The sequence below is a fragment of the Pyxicephalus adspersus genome, chromosome 1, assembly GCF_032062135.1.
Source record: "Pyxicephalus adspersus chromosome 1, UCB_Pads_2.0, whole genome shotgun sequence".
Taxonomy (NCBI): domain Eukaryota; kingdom Metazoa; phylum Chordata; class Amphibia; order Anura; family Pyxicephalidae; genus Pyxicephalus; species Pyxicephalus adspersus.
The window spans coordinates 110,326,671-110,345,650 of record NC_092858.1 but is presented as its reverse complement, the minus strand read 5'-3'; the positions used below and the strand labels follow the sequence as shown (position 1 = coordinate 110,345,650).

At 39.5% G+C, this 18,980-nt stretch overlaps 1 protein-coding gene across 2 annotated transcripts in view; it reads left to right on the top strand.

Annotated features, from left to right (window-relative positions):
- AMPD2 (adenosine monophosphate deaminase 2) overlaps positions 1-18,980 on the top strand; it is a 199,696-nt gene that overhangs the window by 29,467 nt on the left and 151,249 nt on the right. For both annotated transcript variants that reach the window (XM_072423562.1, XM_072423552.1), the window contains 2 exons: positions 14,226-14,412; positions 14,513-14,654. In XM_072423562.1, the coding sequence (XP_072279663.1) occupies positions 14,226-14,412; positions 14,513-14,654 (329 nt within the window). The remainder of the gene's footprint in view (positions 1-14,225; positions 14,413-14,512; positions 14,655-18,980) is intronic.

Genomic DNA, 18,980 nt, shown 5'->3' with positions numbered 1-18,980 from the left:
ATTGTTGCTTTTCTCAGATAGATGTATAATTAAAAATAGTTTTATAGCATGTCTATATGTTCACAGGATTGTTGAAATATTTTAACTAAACTTGCAAGAGAAAATGTTCTACATACTCTGCTTACCTCTCAAAAGGTCACTTGATGTGCATAAGGATTCTAATGGAGTAAGTGGTCTAAAAATTTTGTGGTGAATGAAGAGAACAAAGCAGATACATAAATTGAATTCTCCATTTATCTAGTCTTTTTTTTTATCTAGTGTTATTGCTTATACATGCATAGCAGTAAACACTCCCTGGGCAATCCAACTGCGTAAACAAGTCTAAAAATCCTGACAGGAAATTGGGGTGTCCCAAAATTGGAGACATGGGTGATGGGAACCTAGAGATAGATTGGTCTGTCAAATACTTGTTCCCAACATGGAGTGTAGTTTCAATCAATGGATGACAAGAAGCCGCCAATGACACACTATTAAATGTCTTGACTGCAGAAGCAAAAGGGGTCGGTGGGCCCCAGAAATTTCTATGTCAGATGAGATGAATGTACTGCTCTGTAATATAAAAGTGGATATAGTGGGTAATAAAAAAGAGGGAAGGCAATGCAAAGAGGGAAGGCAATGCCTCATCTGGTATTAGGGAGGAGCAGAACATTTATATTTATAAGAGGAGAATTTGTGTGTTGTATGAGTTTTAAAAGTTTTGAGCAGAATATATGGAGTAATTAAGAAGGTAGAAACCATGGGGGATAGGAAGAGGAAAGGAGCATAGAAAAGAAGGCTACTATTCATACAAAATAAAATAAAGAATTTGTCATACACAATCACTTGATTGGTTACTTAATATGCATTATTATCATAAACCAAATAAGTAACGATATGTATCAAAAATCAAATGAGCTCCAAAGCACAGATCAAATCGAGAAAGTCTTGTTCTCGATGCATTTTGTCACACCTAACTGTTCCTCACTAAAGGACAAGCATCACTCTCCTGCGCATGCTTTCAGTTCTGTTGCTGGGCGTGCCTCTGTTTCCAGGCTTTATCAATGCCGTCCAATCCGCTGGCCAATCAGAAAATAGCCTCATGATCAGCCCTGGATATTTAGCTAGCTCACAGACTGTATTATGTGTTTGTGCAACAACTTACTAGTGTCGAGCTCCCTAGTTCTGTGAACTAGTTCCTGTACACCTGCTGGTTAATCCAGTGTTTTCTGTGTCCAGCTCCTGTGTTAGTCCCTCGTTGTCCAGTCTGTTGGTTCCCAGTTAACGTCCCTGTGCTGTTCCTGTGTTCCTGTCTGCCTGTGGATATCCCTGCTTCTCCTGTGCCTCCTGCTGTTTCCAGTGTCTCCAGTGTTCCCTGTGCCTGCAGTGGCCCCTGTGTCATTGCTGTCTGTCTCCTGGATCCCTGGCTATTGACCCCTGGCGTGTGACCTCACCTCTCTTGCCTGCTGCCTGTCTTGACCCCAGCTTTCCTGACTATCCTCCTGCCTGATTATTTGGTACCGTGCTTGCCCACCTTAGTGTGCCCAGGGACTGCAACCTGGCCGTAACCAGCAGCGCAACATTCCCACCATCAGAGGCTCTTGAGAAAACCTGGTTACCCCTTAGACTCTGCACCTTGGCCCTTCTCAGGGCTTAGACTACCTCCATACACCCCCTAGTGGTCCTGTCTCTCCGTGTGTGACACATTTTGGCTCTTATGGCTTCCTGAGAAAGAATTTCCTCCAGAAATTTAAAGGCAGCAAAATGCCTCAGACTAATTAGTCTTATATATAACAAAAGGCTTGGCACTAGAATTATTTGGTTCAATCTTCCTTCCCACTTTTCCTAGATTAGGAGGCAGTTTAACTGGTAAGGTTTGGAGGTAAAACAACTGCAACATGACTCTCATTTTCAAGACATTGCAATGACCAAACCATGAAAACGTAGATTGCTTCCATTGTCTTAAATCCTTGTGAATGCTATTTAAAAAGAGATGAAATTTAGGTCAACTAAGTTTTGATAAATTGGCGGACATGCACATACCAAGATATTAACCTCCCTAGCATTCTAATTCGTTACTTTTTTTTGCATGGAAATTTATTTTACGTTGTACGCTATAACTCTTAGGCATAAATCGCAATATGTCCAATATTTAAAATATTTAATAACAAACATTGAATAAAAAACACAAAAATCTGATAAAAAAATAGGTAATATGTAAGTGTAGTTACATATAAAATGTATATATATATATAATTTATATATATATATATATATATATATTATGATATGAAAAATTATTTGTATTGGGCTCTATACAGATATTTTAAATTGGATCCAATACAAAATTTATTGATTTTTCCGCCGATCCGCCCGCCAGCACCGACGTCACCGGGAAACACGGAGATAGTCTCTGCATTTACCGGCTGGAGATCGAAGAAGATGGATGTGTCCCCAAGACCTGCGAGGACGACAGGGGAGGACAACAGAGCAAGGTAATTGGGTTTTTTTTCAGGTTAAAGCTACCCCGAGTATGTCTGGGGATTACCACTATTTGCAGGTAAAATCAACCCCATAGTCACACTCGGGATTACTGCTAGGATGGTTAATTGGGGCCTATGTAAAAGAGATAGCTTGCCCTCAATATTTGTTTTGAGTGGGTAGAGAAATATTCTGATTTATGTAGATTAATCTTATGATTTGACAATGAAGTATTATGCTTAAGTTCTGCCAAAAGGCGGGGAAGTAGTTAAAGTAGGTAAAGTTATATCAAAAAGAAGGTAATCAGCATGGGCTGATACATTGTGTCCCCGACCCACATGCAATGTTTATCTGAATAATGCAAATTTGGAATAGAAAAGGTTCTAGGCTAAGGATAAAAAAATGACAGACATCTCTATCAGGTTCCATTAGATATAGAAAATGGTTGGGATAATATCAAGTTCACTTTTAACCTTTTAAAAAATTCCAATGCATTATCAAAGGCCTTCTCAGCCTTCTCATCTATCAAGAGGAGCATAAAAGGTATACCTTGAGACTCCTTTTTTAAGGGCATACATTTTTTAACGAATCACAAAAATTTGTGATTTAAGGTCTGGTATGCCCCATCTCTTGTGATGTAGTTCTGAATTATGCAAGTTAGTAAGTAAATCATTCATCATTTGTTGTTTGCCCTTCCTTAAATTATGGCCTTGTTGAATAAGTAAACCTCTAATGATATATGTATGGGCTTTCCAAATGCTGCGAGGATTGGTCGTAGAGCCTAAATTATTAGTAAAATATTGTTAAACCTTTGTTGTATATTAATGAGAAACTAACATCTCAAGCTCACCGTATCCAGGAAGTGGAACGGAGCATTGAAACATTAGAAACAACAATGCTAACCCGGGAAATTTCCTTTAAAGGGTCGCAAAAACAATTAGCCAAGCTGGCAGAAAAAGTGGACAACCTTGAGAATCGTTCCAGGAGGAACAATCTGCTATTTTTTGGTTTACCAAAGTTGGTGAATGCAAAAGAGCTGAAAAACGTATGTGCTATTGTTTTACCGCAGTTTTTAGGACTTACTCCTCAATGCAGAGTGGAAAGAGTCCACAGACTGGGTACCCTAAGCAAAGAAAATATTAAGGACAGACCAAATATTGCTCGTTACTATGATTACCAAGACCGACAAAGAATTTTAAAGGCCTACAGAACTCAGAGGGCCTTGGTAGCAGCAGGACACAAGCTGTTAGTATTCACTGACTACTCTGCAGAATTACCCAAGATCCACAAGTAATTCTATCCTGTATGCTAACTCTTAATTGATAAAAGGATCAAATTCACTTTGGCATATCCTGCCACTTTGGGAGTAGTTCTACCTGATGGAACACAAGCTTCATTTACATCTGTCAAGGGAGCAAAAAAACTAATCATGGGTATAGGTGAAGGGCTAGAAGAGTAACCTTCCCCTAGTAACCGAGGAGTAAAAGCCATGACCCATCATCACCTTCAAAAAACGGTCTACCTTTGTCTGATTAAGCGTTTAGACTCTTTAGTCACTGGCAAGGTACCGATGGATTGGCGTAAGGCCAATGTGGTTCCTATCTTCAAAAAGGGAGCAAAGTCATTACCAGGTAACTATAGACCCGTTAGTTTAACATCCATAGTTGGAAGGTCTTGGAGAATTTGATAAAGAGCCACATAGAGGAGTTTCTGCTAGAAAATAATATTAAAAGTAATAGTCGGCTTGGCTTCAAAAAAGCCAGAAGTTGTCAAACAAATTTACTCTCTTTTTATGGGGAAGTAAGTAAACAGGTAGACAGTGGAATAGCAGTTGATATAGTGTACTTGGACTTTGCTAAAGCATTTGACACTGTACCAACAGATGGTTAATATTAAAGTTAGGGTCGATAGGTTTAGAAAAGTCAATCTGTAAATAGATAGAGAACTGTCTTAAATATCGCATCGAAAGAGTTGTAATTAATGATTTATACTCTGAATGCTCTAAGGTTATTAGTGGTGTATCCCAGGGTTCAGTGTTGGGACCTTTACTGTTTAACATCTTTATAAATGATGTAGAGTTTGGGATTAAAAGTACTATTTCTGTGTTTGCAGATGACACCAAACTATGTAATGGAATTAAGTCCATACAGGATGTCTATAATCTACAAGCAGACCTGGATGTACTGTTTGATTGGGCAGCTAAGTGGCAAATTACATTTAGTATAGATAAATGTAAAATTTTGCACTTGGGAGCTAACAACATGCATGCTTCATACTGTCTGGGGGCAATACATTTGGAGAGGTCAGAAATGGAAAAGGATCTGGGGGTTCTGGTAGATCATAGACTTAATAACAGCATGCAATGCGAAGCTTCAATATCTAAAGCTAGTACTTTCTTGTATTAAAAGAGGAATAGACTGCAGAGATGGAGACATTATCCTGCCCCTGTACAAAGCATTGGTCAGACCACATCTGGAAAATCCAGTCCAGTTTTGGGCACCAGTTCACAAAAAAAAAAAAAACATTGTCGAATTGGAGAGAGTGCAGAGAAGAGCAACTACATTAATTAAAAAAAAATGGAGGAGCTGAGCTATGAGGAGAGATTAGCTGAACTGAATCTATTCTTCTTTGAGAAGAGACGTTTAAGGGGGGATATGATCATCCTGTTTAAATATATAAACTGTGTATATAGAGAACTCTCTTCCCCATTATTCACTTTGAGATCATTACAAAGAACAAGAGGGCACTCTTTGCGTCTGGAGGAAAAGAAGTTTAAGCTCTGGATAAGGAAGGGATTCTTCTTGTAAGGTCTGTGAAAATGTGGAATCGGCTCCCTCAGGAAGTAGTTTCAGCACTTACTATAGACTGCTTTAAGAAAAAGCTGGATGTTTTTCTAGAAGCATAGATTATAACTGGGTATTAAGGTTTTAAAGTAAAAATAACAGTGACCGTTGATCCAGGAAACATGCCTTTTTTTCCCCCTGTTGAAGCAAATTGTACCAGGGTTTTTTTTGCCTTGCTCTGAACCAACTATGTCTTATGGGGTTTTATATCTGGGATATGATAATTTCCCTAGTGGTTGAACTTGATGGACCTATGTCTTTTTTCAACCTAACCTACTATGTAACTATGTTAAGCTCTGCAAGAGAGCCGAATTTCCTCAAGGCTATGGGGGGGGGGGGGGAATTATTGTTTACACCTAATTCTCAACTGTCTGTTCATTTTATAGTTTTGTATACATGTCGGGGTTTGATCCCTCCTACAGCTGGACTCTGATACGGGACTTACACACACTGCGCAGAAAAAGGAACACTGTTTATGCTTTCTTATCTGACAGATTCCTCTGAATTTCAGTCACAACATTATCTCTTGAATCCCATCAGGAAAAATGGAAGTGCGCAACTTGTTATGAAAATCACTTTGTTTATTTTTCTTCAAGTTTTTTATTACTTTTTTCGTTTCTCAAGCCCATGGAGTACTCAATTCAAGTTTCATGTCCGATGAGGACAGGCACGTGGCGTCCTCGAAAGTACGCTGGCAAACATTAAAATCTACAATTCAAGTGCAGAGGATGACAAGGTTTGGTTGGGAGGATTCTTGGCTGGGAGATCATGGCGTATGCTACTTCTAGAAAGAAAGAAGTACTCCTTAGATATCAAGAGGCGTGTCAAAAAGTCAGAACAGCTTATCTACATTTTAAAAATTGTTTATCAGAGGAATCAAGGAGAGAATGGGTAACATCTAAACAGGAGTGTGACTAATGGTTTACATTATATGATGTACATATTAGGGGATGGTGAGAAGCAGATTTTTTTTAATTTGGTAACAAGGCAGGTAGATAATTGGCAAACTTAGCCAGAGTAAGACGCCAAATGAATCATATTACTGGCTTTGCGTGATGACAAAGGCCACACAGTGAAATTCCCAAGAGGTATTAACAAGATTTTTTTAAAATAATATAGTACGTCTTATGAACATCAAGTTGTTGTGCAGGGGAAAACTGATTTTCTAGCAGGGGTGAAACTACCCTCTCTCAATGACACAGATTGCGAAAGCCTAAACAAACCCAATACGGTGGAGGAAGTTTTGGGACTGATAAGTAATCTTCCACATGCCAAGGCTCTTGGACCTGATGGCTTTAATACGGATTTCTATAAAGGTTTAGCTCCGGAGCTGGTAATACCATTACCCTTCCTGGTGGTATGACTATTTTGTATTTTTAAATATCAAATCGGTACATTTACCATTTAAAAATACTTCTAATTTTAAAATTCCCACCGTTTCCGACGCCTGACGCATACACGCTGCCGGCACATACAACACTGCATGACCCGGTCGGCATCAGCATCCCCTGGCCTCATGTCTCCAACGTTTACATGCCGGGATGCGAGACCAGAGCCGATTTCGGCTTGGGCATCACCAAATGAACAGATGCCAGGCCGGCATCGCTGGAGGAGGCCGCAAGCTCGTGAGGACCAGGTAAGTCCTCAATTCCACCCTGAGTGTGGCTCAGGGTTACCATTTCCTGTAAAGAAATTTCACCTCGGACCACACTCCGGAATACTGCCAAGAAGCGTTAACAGATCTATTTGATTTTATCTTAGAACATGAAGAATATCCCCCAACAGGGAAAGAGGCCTATATCAGAATTCAACCCAAAAAAGGCCAAGATCCTTTGGATCCCAGTTCTTATAGGCCTATCTTGCTATTAAACCAAGAGATTAAGTTGTTGTCTAAGATTATGGCTAATAGACTAGCTCCAACTTTGCCTAATTTAATATCTCCACCTCAGGCAGGATTTGTGATGGGGCGATCTGCTACAGCCAATGTACGCAAAATTCTTTGGTAATGGAAAAGGCCAGGTTAGACAGATTTTCTCTGCCTTCCTTGGCACTATTAGCCTTGGACACGGAAAAGGCATTTGATAATGTGAGTTGGGAGTAGCTATGGAGAGTAATGTATCCTATGGGTATTAGCTTTTTACAGTTTATACACATCATTTATGATTCCCTTATTGACTGCGGGCCTGCCATCTCAAGCATTCCAGTTGTTTAAGGGGACATGACAAGGATGCCCCCTTTTGCCCCTGATATTTAATATATCTATAGAGCCAGGATATCCGTACAATAGACTTGGTATGGGCATCAGATTGCAGAATACCAGTACAAAAAGATTTTATCACTTAGGAATTCGCATTACTAAAGATACTACTAAGGTATATTAACAAATTATAGTCCTCTTTTTCAGAAGATTCTTGGGGAGCTGGATAAATAGAAAGAGATACCGTTATCTTTGTTAGGAAGATGTCAACTTGTGAAAATGATAAGTTTCCCTAGTTTATTGTACCCCATGCAAACGCTACTTTTATTATTTAGACATATTGATATGTAAAGATTGGAAAAAGGGTTTGCTAAATTTATCTCGCATAACGGGAAAACTAGAATCCTCATGCAGAAACTACAGTTAAGTAAACAACATATAGTAGCAAATCTCCCGAACATAAGACCTTATAATTTGGCTAGTCTATGCAGGTATGTTAGGGACTAGATGGGACACACCTGTTATTATATGGTTAGACAATTGGAGAAACGCTTGGTACACCCTTGGTCCTTGAGCGGTCTTTAGAAAGGTAGGTAAACGATTTTACATTTGAGCCCATTTTGTGACATGTACTGATCTGCCTTTAACGCTTTTCGCAGAATTAATCTACTTCATCAGGGATTATAAAAGACCTCAATAGATAGAATGCCCTATAATATAAACAGGTAGAATAATTAATACTCTTATAACCTCAATTTTCACATTTACAAGCAATACAATATATAACCCATAAGTACATACCAAGGGTGTAAAACCACAGTATATCGTATCAAGTGTGACTAAGCCTTGCATGGGATGCAGTCATGGGGAACAGGAGGACCCCCTCCAGCAGCAAGAGAGAGGGAGACGCTCATATCGGAACCAATGGATCCACTAAAAAATATTTTGTTTTTCTGTGTCAGGTATAATCTCATTGGGTACTGAGTAATAATCAGCAGCTGTAAAAGTTCAGGTAACAGCATTAGGACCAATGTAGGTACAGTGTACATGTACACACATATATGTAAAAGTGCACATAGATATATAGAAGGTTCAGAAATATTAAAACCAGTATATATATACATAAGTGCACACCTTGTATGAAATGATCTGCATAGAATATAGATCAGCATATACATCGGGGGCAATCCCCCACATATGTCACAGACCAAAGAAAAGTGTGTACAGAGATATGTCTAACCCAATAATGTACAAAACAAATAGACCTCCTAAAGCAAAATTGCCTCCATAAAATGCAATCAGATAAAAAAAGTACTTACATTAGGTGAAACAAAGGTCCAAAATGAGAGTCTGTTCCTCAGTTGCAGCAGTTGGGACTAACAAGGTCCCACAGGGAGGTAAGGACTCACCGCCCCCCCTAAATAAATTCCTAATGCCAGGGTGTCATGGGACCCGCTAATCGATGTCCCAAGTGTGTAGGGCACCACGGGAAGTGATGCCCAGATCGGGGAGCCGATTGCCGGCTTCCGGGAGTGGGTCTGATGATGCAGCAGGCATATTTTGCATGCAGCGTCAGAGACCAAATGAACCAGGAGCCAGGACCAATCAAGCAAGGGGCGGAACACAAAAACAAAAACAAAAAAAAACAAAAAAGAGAAAGGATGAACAGACAATGCGCAGAAGGAGGGGAGGGGTCTGTTTTATGGACCTTTTCGGAATTTGCCATCACACTTAAAACTAAACTTAGTTCTACGCAATGCTAGAACTAGCAACTAGAGAATGCTAATCAGATCATCTCCAATATTCCCACGGGTATCGATTACAATTTTTTTGCAATATATGCAAATAAGGAATTTCATTTGCACAGCCCTGGCTCCATGTCAAACATTCTATCCGCAGTAGGAAATAGAAAAGTTATTGGGAGAAGGAGAACACCGTAAGTCTCTTTCTTGAATCCATGGGATTTTAAAATCACTAATCACTTATGAAATACCTTTATTATCTTAATGGGCAGATCTTGTTGAACTAGATGCAACGTTGGCATATAAAAAAAATGGCTGGCAAAGGACACTAAAAGCGGTAACTAGTAAATGTTGGAGGGAAATACAATTTAAATTTATACACAAAGACTACATGGGTTTCAATATTCCTTCTAATACACAATGGCCATTTAGGCTTACAGAATGTCCCAGTTGTATGAAACCACATCCTACAATGTTTCATCTGATACGGTTATGTCTGGAGATTCAAAAATTTTGGAGGGGGATCATTGGAGATTTTGTGTCTTTTGGTGGCTAAAAAAGGTATTCCAAAGAAATGGATTTACCTGAGTCCCCCGATAATGTTGGAAACAAAAGAGATTCTTATCAAACTCTTAGCCATTGATAAATTGAATACCTTAAAAAACAAAGAGGGAAATACCTAAAAATTCTTTGGGACCTGGGTCAGATTTCTACCTATAGAGTTAACAAGGGTACAATTGGTGGATTTGATGTCACTATTTAAGCATACCACATGGTATGACACAGAAAAGTTGAAGGGAATTCTGGGTCATTTAGATGTGCAGTAGCTTGGTAGGATTTTGTGGGAATTATTCTCTGTTATTTGGCAGTTTGTTTATTAACAAAATATAGTGAGTGCACTCTATGTAATGGTTGAGATACTTCATGGGCTCTGTATGTTTATTCAGTTGTAAAGCGGTCATCACATGGAATGGACAAACATGTTATATATATAATAACAGTGTCATCAGTACTTGGACTCAGTCTCTAATAATTTTTTTCTTACACTGTTGAACAGTTGTTAATGATGATAGACACGCTTTGGTATTTGTTAATTTTGTTTATCGAACATTTGTTTATCGGTCCATAATGACCGCCTCACACACTCTCCGTGTGCGTGTGTAATATGGTTTTGTAAGTTTGGATTGAGGCATTTGAGAAATTCATTTAGAGGTATCTTGAGATGTGTTAGGAGTAAAGTTAAAGATTCCCCAGTGGGATGTTGAGCAGTGGGCTCAAACGGAAAAATGCTCAGTGCTTGCGAAATAAAAATTTCCCAAAAAAACTTGAGATTGGATCCTACCTTGCAGAATTGAATATCCACTCCTAAGGTCAGTGCGCAGAGAGAGCAATGTCCATGGTAGGTCCAGAATAATAGCAACTTCTCTGGACTTGGAATTAGAAGAGGAACTGTGGTAAGCAAGCTGGTAGCATCTATTCCTTATTTGTGGAATTTTATCATACAAAAAATAGGTTTCCTGGATAAAGGCTACTTGGCTTTGAAGACAGTGAAGAGTGATGAATAATATAGAGCAGTTGGTTGGGGAGCTTTGACTGTTTCCCTTAATAGATACTAGTTTCACAGACATAATATGGAACAGGATGATGTGGAACATCAAAGAGGAAAAAGAGGGAAGGGGAAGAGAACCGGGGAAAGGAGCTATTAGGTGGGAAGTAAAGAATAGAAAAGGTATAAGAGAAGGGATAGAGCAAAAGAACCACCAGTAGGCAAGTCCTCAGAGTGTGAACTAAATTATTACCAGTATGGGAAAGCTAAAACAGCTTCAAAGCTCTATCCTTAATATTAAGGGTAGGGTGTCCTAAGTGGAGGAAGTGATATCTAAGGCAAAGGAGCTAGAGTAGGCCATTGCATAGTCAATCTAATTACTGAAGTATTCAGCATGAAATAACAAAAAAGATAGCCTTTTAAGGATACTTAGGTAAAACAGAGTACTTGCAAAAGATTTAGGAAAGGTGTTCATGATGTATTCATACGTATCATTACAGGAAAAAAAGTAGGCTATTCAGCCTGATCTTGCAGGTAATGGTCTCCTAATCAGAGGTACATACACCAAGACGAATCGCTTGAGATGATCCTATATAACAATGCATATGTGCAAGGATTAACAGGAATTCCAAAACAAATAGCCAGCCCTGTCCATTACAATTCTTAGAGCAAATCTCATGATTCCAGAGCGGTAGAATTCAAAGTAGGATATAGTCTTCCTGTCGAGGGATATCTGGTTTGGCTTCTCCAAATAGTACATGAAGGCTAAAAAGACAGTCCATGAGTAGCCTTTGAAAACTGTAGCTAGTCAGGTATCGGTATAAGATCAACACCAAGGAAGGTAAAATGTAGGCAAATGTTGCTGTAAATGTAGAGCAAAAACAAAATCCCCTTAGGTAACTAGAAGGTGGAATGGGTAACCCCAGCATTTTAAAGCTTTTTTTGAGCAGATGAGATCCAGAAGTGGACAAAACAGACAGCACATTAATATGTGGTTAGAGACATTTGGGTATAGAAGAATCTGTGCCCCATCAAACACAGGGTATCCTAATCCACCACCCTGCACTAAGTACACTACTTAGTAGAACTAATCCCAAGTCAAGAATAAACCTCACCAAACCATTAACATTTTACTTTTAAATGTCAAAACTACAGTGAACAATCAAGTCCCCCACATATGAAAGCTCGATGACAGTTAGACTCCCATTATAAGCGGAGGATGAGCTCTTATTTATAGAGGAGATTGGATACTGTTTACTAACTTGACAAGTTTATACTAAGCATGAGTATAGGTGGATTCTTGACACCACTATTTTACTCTACACCATAGACTGCATTTAAGCCCTATTCAATAAATGTGTTGGGTCCCACAGAGTTGAGAGATGGCAGATTAACAGTGTTATTAACAGCTAGGAGTGTGTCAGAGGAAGATTTGGAAGGGGGGGGGGGTGATAAATTCTGTTTTTTGAAAGTTGAGTTTCAGAAACCTGTCAGCCATCTAACAAGATGAGATGAGCATAAAACCATATCCAGGACTGAAGGAGACAAATTAGGGTTGAACGTATACATTTAAGTATAATCTGCATACAGATGATTCTGTAAACCAAAGGAGAATGAGACTACTGAGTGAGGAGTTGTAAGGGGTAAAGTGAACTGGTCCAAGGACTAACCATTGTTGAACACCAACAGGGAAGAGATTAGGGAGGAGGAATTAAAAACAGTGTCTTTCCTTATCCTTTAACCCACCTAGCGGTAATCCCGAGTGTGACTCGGGGGGGATTATACCTGCAAATAGCGGTAATCCTGAGTCACAAATAGCAGTAATCCCTAAAAAAAAACCACTTACCTTGCTCCGTTGTCATCCCCTGTCGTCCTGCTGGTCCCCGCAGGTCCTGGGGACATGTCTGTGTTCTTCAGTCTTCAGCCGCGCAATACAGAGACTATCTCTGGGGTTACCCTGTGACGTTGGTGCAGGTGGACCAATCGGCGGGAAATTCAAATAATTTTGTATTGGATTCAATACAAAATAGGTGTATTGAGTCCAATACCAAGAAATTTTCATATAATACATATATATATTATTTTTATTATATATGCTACTGTACAATTATATTGGGGCAAACAAACATATAGTTATACTTTTGTGCTTAAGTATATCTATTATATAAGGGAAACTCGCAAATCTAGGCAATATAAAAAAACACATGACCAAAAAATACATAATTAGTGGTGATTGTCAATTAACCATTTGAAAGAAAAATCAGGTCAAAATATATTGTAAGCTAACTTTGTATGCAATATTTTTTTTTTTGCTTATTGACCAGTTAAAGTCAAATTGAACTGTCACACTACCTGTTGGTTCCCTTAGCACTCCCTACTGAACCCTCCTTCGGCATCCTGTCTGCCCCACGGAGCTGTCAGGCTCAGCACTCTCTCTCATTGCCTGTCAGAGCATGCAGCCACACTTCCTGGGCTTGTATGCCTGTGGGTGGTCATGCACACACTAACACAGCCAAAGGAGGAGGAGCTTTTTAAAGGGGAACGGGCTATTTTAGTCTAAGCATAAATGATGGCTGGTGCTGTGACTTTGTACCTGCTACCTAGTGTTGGGACTCTCCCTAGAATGCTTTGACCTGACTTTCCGCTTAATCACTGTTAGTGCCTTGTCTGCCCCCTGTCTTGCCCTTCTGCCTAATCACTGACACCTTTCTTGACGCCTGCCCTGACCTTCTGCTTGATTACCGACGCCACCATGTCTGCCTCCTGCCCTGATCTTCTGCCTGAGTACTGACACTGCCTTGTCTGAGGAGTTCTTCATGACCATCTCTACACAGAAACCTACCTCCACTGGGTCTGCCCTTTGGTGGATTCTGTGCCCTGGGCTTGGATTCTGCTTGGATTCTGTGCCCTGGGCAATCCCATATTACCTGCCAGTAGGGGGATTGAAGCATGAACCATTTAAAAGTGTTATTTTAATACGGTCAGACTGCAAATACAGTAATGGTTGTCTTTTTTTACATTTTTATATTTTAAGTGCAGTGGCAGGGATTAAAAAAGCATGTACAAAAAAAACAGCACTAGGAGATTTGGATTCACACACACTCTTCTATATCCCCAACATGTTTTACACTGTTCTAGTTATCAGGACTGTTCAGGGAGAAGGAGGGTTCTACTTTCCTAGTGCAACCAGCCACCAGTGCTGTAGCACTTAGATGATAAAAAAAAAACCAGTGAGTTATATGACTTTAAAGAGGTAAAAATGTTGGAATTCTCAGCTTGAATTGCACTGGGTAATATCCTGTAAAAAACACATTTTGTAAACTATGAATACCAGGTATGATGGGGATCATGACTTGCTTAATGATCTATTATATTTCATCTAGTCATATTCTACTAGTTTATTATGAATTTTGAGCCATGTAACATTCACTTTTTTTTAGGTGCCTTTTACAGATTTATTGGATGCAGCTAAGAGTGTAGTGCGTGCTTTATTTATTCGACAGAAATACATGAATCTGTCATTGCAAAGTTTATGCAGGACTACTGCTCAACACCTCAAGCAGCTTAGTAATGGTATTTTGGAAAGTCCATTCCAGGAAGAAGCAGCTGATACTCCTGTAGCTGTAGGTAAGTAAGATCTTGAAATCATTAAGTAATGTGTTGCAGTTATTTAATTGTTTTACTTTGAGCTATTGATAGATAATTTATACACACATTTCCTTTACAGATGCACCTGTTCATCCTCCCTTCTCTGATCAACACCCATATGAAGTATGTGATCCAAGCACTATGCCTCCTGACTTGGATTTAGGATTGAAAATGGTTGATGGTGTGATTCATGTTTACACAAGGCGTGATGTCACAGATGCGTAAGAATGTTATTTATATGTACAAATCTAATTCAGTTCTTTATATTGATTAAATGAAAACTGCTGTCTTAAGCATCAGAGTATGTGTATTTTCAGGATTTACACGTTTTTCATTGAATCTGCATGTAAGCCCTGTTTCATTTATTTTTAATGTACTGTAGATGAATTATAATGGTAAAATTGTAAACCTGTAGTATTGTTTGTGCACCTATTTGAGCACTGTTAGTCAATAGTGAGTACCTGCATATCACGTTTTTGTTTTATTGTAAGACGCCTCAGATAGTTGAAATCATCGATTGTTCAGATATGTACTTACTATCTGAACTAATGGGTCAGAAACATACCACATTTCTTTACAGTTAAGGTCCTGTTTCCTGACCTAGAACACCTTCAAATGCAGGGCACCTAGATAGTTCAAATTGTAAACAGATCAAATGCACAATGTTTGAAGATTCCTATTATTTTCACAGAACTGGTAATGGCACATTTATAACACTTTTAAATTTAAAACAAAAATAGAATGCTAAAGCAAAGATGCTATGCATGGTGCCTATTTTTGAAGAAAACATAAATACAGTGTATGTAGGCTTGTGAGAGTTACTTCACCCAATACTTATGTTTTGTTATTTATGTTGCCAACCCCTGATCAATATTGTAAACCAGGCATGAAAAGAAAACAGAGGGTTTTGTTTGTCAAAAAAGACCAATTACATTTATTAGAATGTTGAAAATCACACATATTACATAATGAAAGCTTTAATTAGCCCACTGATTGGCACTATACAAAGCATAAATACACCAGAAAAAAAGCAACTAATGCTTTCGAGTCAACAGGTGGGTCATCATTTGTGTGAAACATGTCAAGGCATTAATGCTTTTTCCAAGTATATTTGCGCTTTGTACATTTGGAATTTTACAGTAAAGTGTGATTTGCATAGGCATTTTACAAGAGGAGTGTAAATTCACTTTATTAACTGATCAGTTTCCTGTACAAACCACTGTCTTAAAGATAACACATATGAGAATAAATATTTGGCAAAACTACTTTATGTTTTGCCTGGTTATCTGCTGATTATCTGCTTATTAGTGAAGGATAGGAACAACAATTATAACAACAATTATAATTAGACTATGTTGAATATTGAGTCAAATTTCAATATACCGTACTTTATAAATGGAAGTCGACTTATGTAAGTGCTTCTATTAATAAAGTATCATGCAGTTGCTGCAGATTTGTCCACTGCACATACATTATGCAAATCCCCCAGTCAACCATATCCCAAAAGTGCTTCTTTGGATTGAAATTTGGTGACTGTTGATATAATTTGATTACAGTGAACTCGCTAAATGTTCAAGTAACCAGTCTGATATAATTTAGGCTTTTTGCATTATCTTGCTGGAAGCAGCCATCAGGACAAGAGTGCACTGCTAGGCTGTAGTAGGCTATGGCATTTAAACCATACTCTATTGGTACTAAGGGGCCCAAGCGTGCAAAGAAAATATCCCCTGCACCATTACACCACCACCACGTTTCATTCAAGACAGATAGATCCATATTTTGTGTTGTTGTGTTTTGATGCCAAGTTCTGACCTTACAATCCGAATGTCATCACAGGAAACAAACCAGGTAACTTTTTTTCAATCCTATACAATTGTGATGAGCTAATGCAGATTGTAGTGTCAAGTGTCTGTTCATAAATGACAGGATTGGCACCTGGTATGGTGTCCTGCTGCTGTAGGCCATTTGCATTACAGGTTCTGTGTGTTGTCCTTACGAGTTGTGCTAACGAGTAGGTATTTGAGTTATTGTTACCTTTCTGTCAAGTTGAACCAGTCTGTCCATTTTCCTCTAGCATCAACAAGGCTTTGTCACATAGACAACTGCCACTCAATATATGTTTTACCTTTTTCAGGCCATTCTCTATAAACATTAGAAATGGTTGTGTGTTAAAAACCCTGCAGGCAGCAGTTTAAAAATATTCACACCAACCTGCTTGGCACCAACAACCATACCACTTTCTGTCATGTTTGAACGTTTTGCAACCTTTAAATTTTCTATTTTAATATGACCTAAAACAAGGGTGCCCAACCTACGGCCCGCAGGCCACATCAGGCCCGCAGAGCTGTCAGATCCGGCCCGCTCCTCATTTCCTCTCCGCTCTTTGTTTTGCAGGAATGGGGCGCATCTCCTATGTATTTCTATGAGATTGTGCTGCCAGGAGAGGGAGCTGCTTCTCTCCCCCCTTGTACTGTGAGATAATCCTACCTTGTATGGCAGCAGCATGGGAACTGTGTCTGTGTCCATGCTGTGGTCATTATTTCCATGTATAAATCATCATATCACCTACACTGATTGTCATAGAAATGTGAAACTTTCAGGGTACATTGGGGACCCTAAGAGCTGCTACTAAACTAAATTTAGGCTCTCTATGTCTAACAAGTTGCCAGATATGGGGTCACAAGCATAAAATCCTAACAACAATCAGGGATATTTTCACATTAAGTGGGGCTATTTCAAGACCAGGTTCCCCAAATTGAGATTGCATGTTGGGGACCCCCTGGGGGCCACTCCCATGGCAATGAACATTAGGGTACTGCTATGTGCTGTGGCTCCCCTTAAAGTTAAAAAAACGTCAAGGCTGCGTTCAGGTTGGCGGTAAGGTTGTGGTGCGTTTACCCCTGCCTCATGTCATGGAACCCTGCCTAGGGGAGGCGCTCAGTAACGCTTACTGCAGTCAAATATGCAGACGTGGTGGTGCAAGGTACTGACTAGCTGGCGAGCTGCCTGTTACACATAGCTTGACACTTACATCCTGTGAACCCCAATTTCTCTAGAACAGAGGGATGTTGGCAACTGGAAATGTGGGAGCCAGTAGGAAATGCCTTTTGTCCCCCTTCCCTATTAAAATGTTAAACCCATTATATCCTGTATATGCTACCCTGTCACACATAGCTAACCCCTTACTCTCTATGAACCCCAATTTCTCTGTAAGAAAAAGGAAATGTAACTGCAAGTGCAGGACTCTTGTAGCTAACTCCCCCTAAAATGTCATCACTATGGCACCATCACAAGATATTAAAAACTTCACCTGTCATACTGTGCTACCCTGTCACGCATAGCTGGCCACTTACCTTCTGTGAACCCTAATTTCGCATGAAAGACGTAGGGACCTGATGATGTAGCAGTAAGAACATGTACCCCTTGGCTATCTGTCACATGAATTGCATTTCTCTGGAAGTATCCTTTGCAGAGATTCTTTCATTTATTTGGTGCATGTACGTTATGGTAACTAGAATATTTTCAATTAAATTTCATTTTCAATTAAAACTATTCTAGTTTTAAACATACATCTTTAATGTTTATTTGCATTGTGGTCCGTGAGTTTTATCCCAATGTCAACAGTGACCCCCAGATGACAAAAGGTTGGGCACCACTGACCTAAGGCTTAGTCTACACGGACTGTTTCCCCAGCGTTTAACTTGAGGCTTTTAAAGCCCATGTTTGAAGTCCCCATGGATTCCAATGGGCTAATCTACACCAGGACTTTTCCTTCAGGCACATTTTTGAGCATTATTTTATACGTTGCTTGCAACGTCAAAAAAATACAACGCTGGATAAACGCGGGAAAACGCATGAAAACTCTGGAAACGCTTCTATTGAACTCAATAGAGGCTTTTTCAAGCATTTTAAAGCTTTTTATGGAAGCTTCCATTTAAAACAATGGGGGCTTTTATAAACGTTTTTAGCAGGACTTTGGACTCTTGAAGCCCCCAAACTTAGCAAACTGTAGATGGTCAGCAATATTTTAAAGGAAAAGCAGTTTTTTTTTTTTGCCACTCTGCTATATACACAATTGCTTTTCAGTGTTTTTCTGTAGGTGGAATCATCAACATTTGCCAACGTGAATCAGTTGCTTAGTAGGTTCCTTTTGTAACCTTTCAGACTATTATACTCCTTGCATGTTTTGTGTGTCTTGCAGATCCCCAGTGAAACCAGCACCAAGACAGACATTTTCCCAGCAATCAAAACTCTGCTAATTCTACCTCAGTACTAAAACCTGGACTTTTCCCAATAACACAGGTGCTCTCTTTCACCCTGTGTTACATATCCCCCCTCTGCTCAAGCCTGTGGGGCTGAGCATACCGTGTTTCCCGGATGATAAGGCAGGGCCATCAAATAAGACAGCCCCCCCTTTTTAGAGAAAAATGTAAAATAAGGCCCCCCCCCGCAAATAAGCCACCCACCGATACCTGTGCTTACCCGAATCGGGTGGTACGGTGGGTGACTCCGTGTGGTTCCTCCGTCTGCCTCCATGGCTGCGTGCC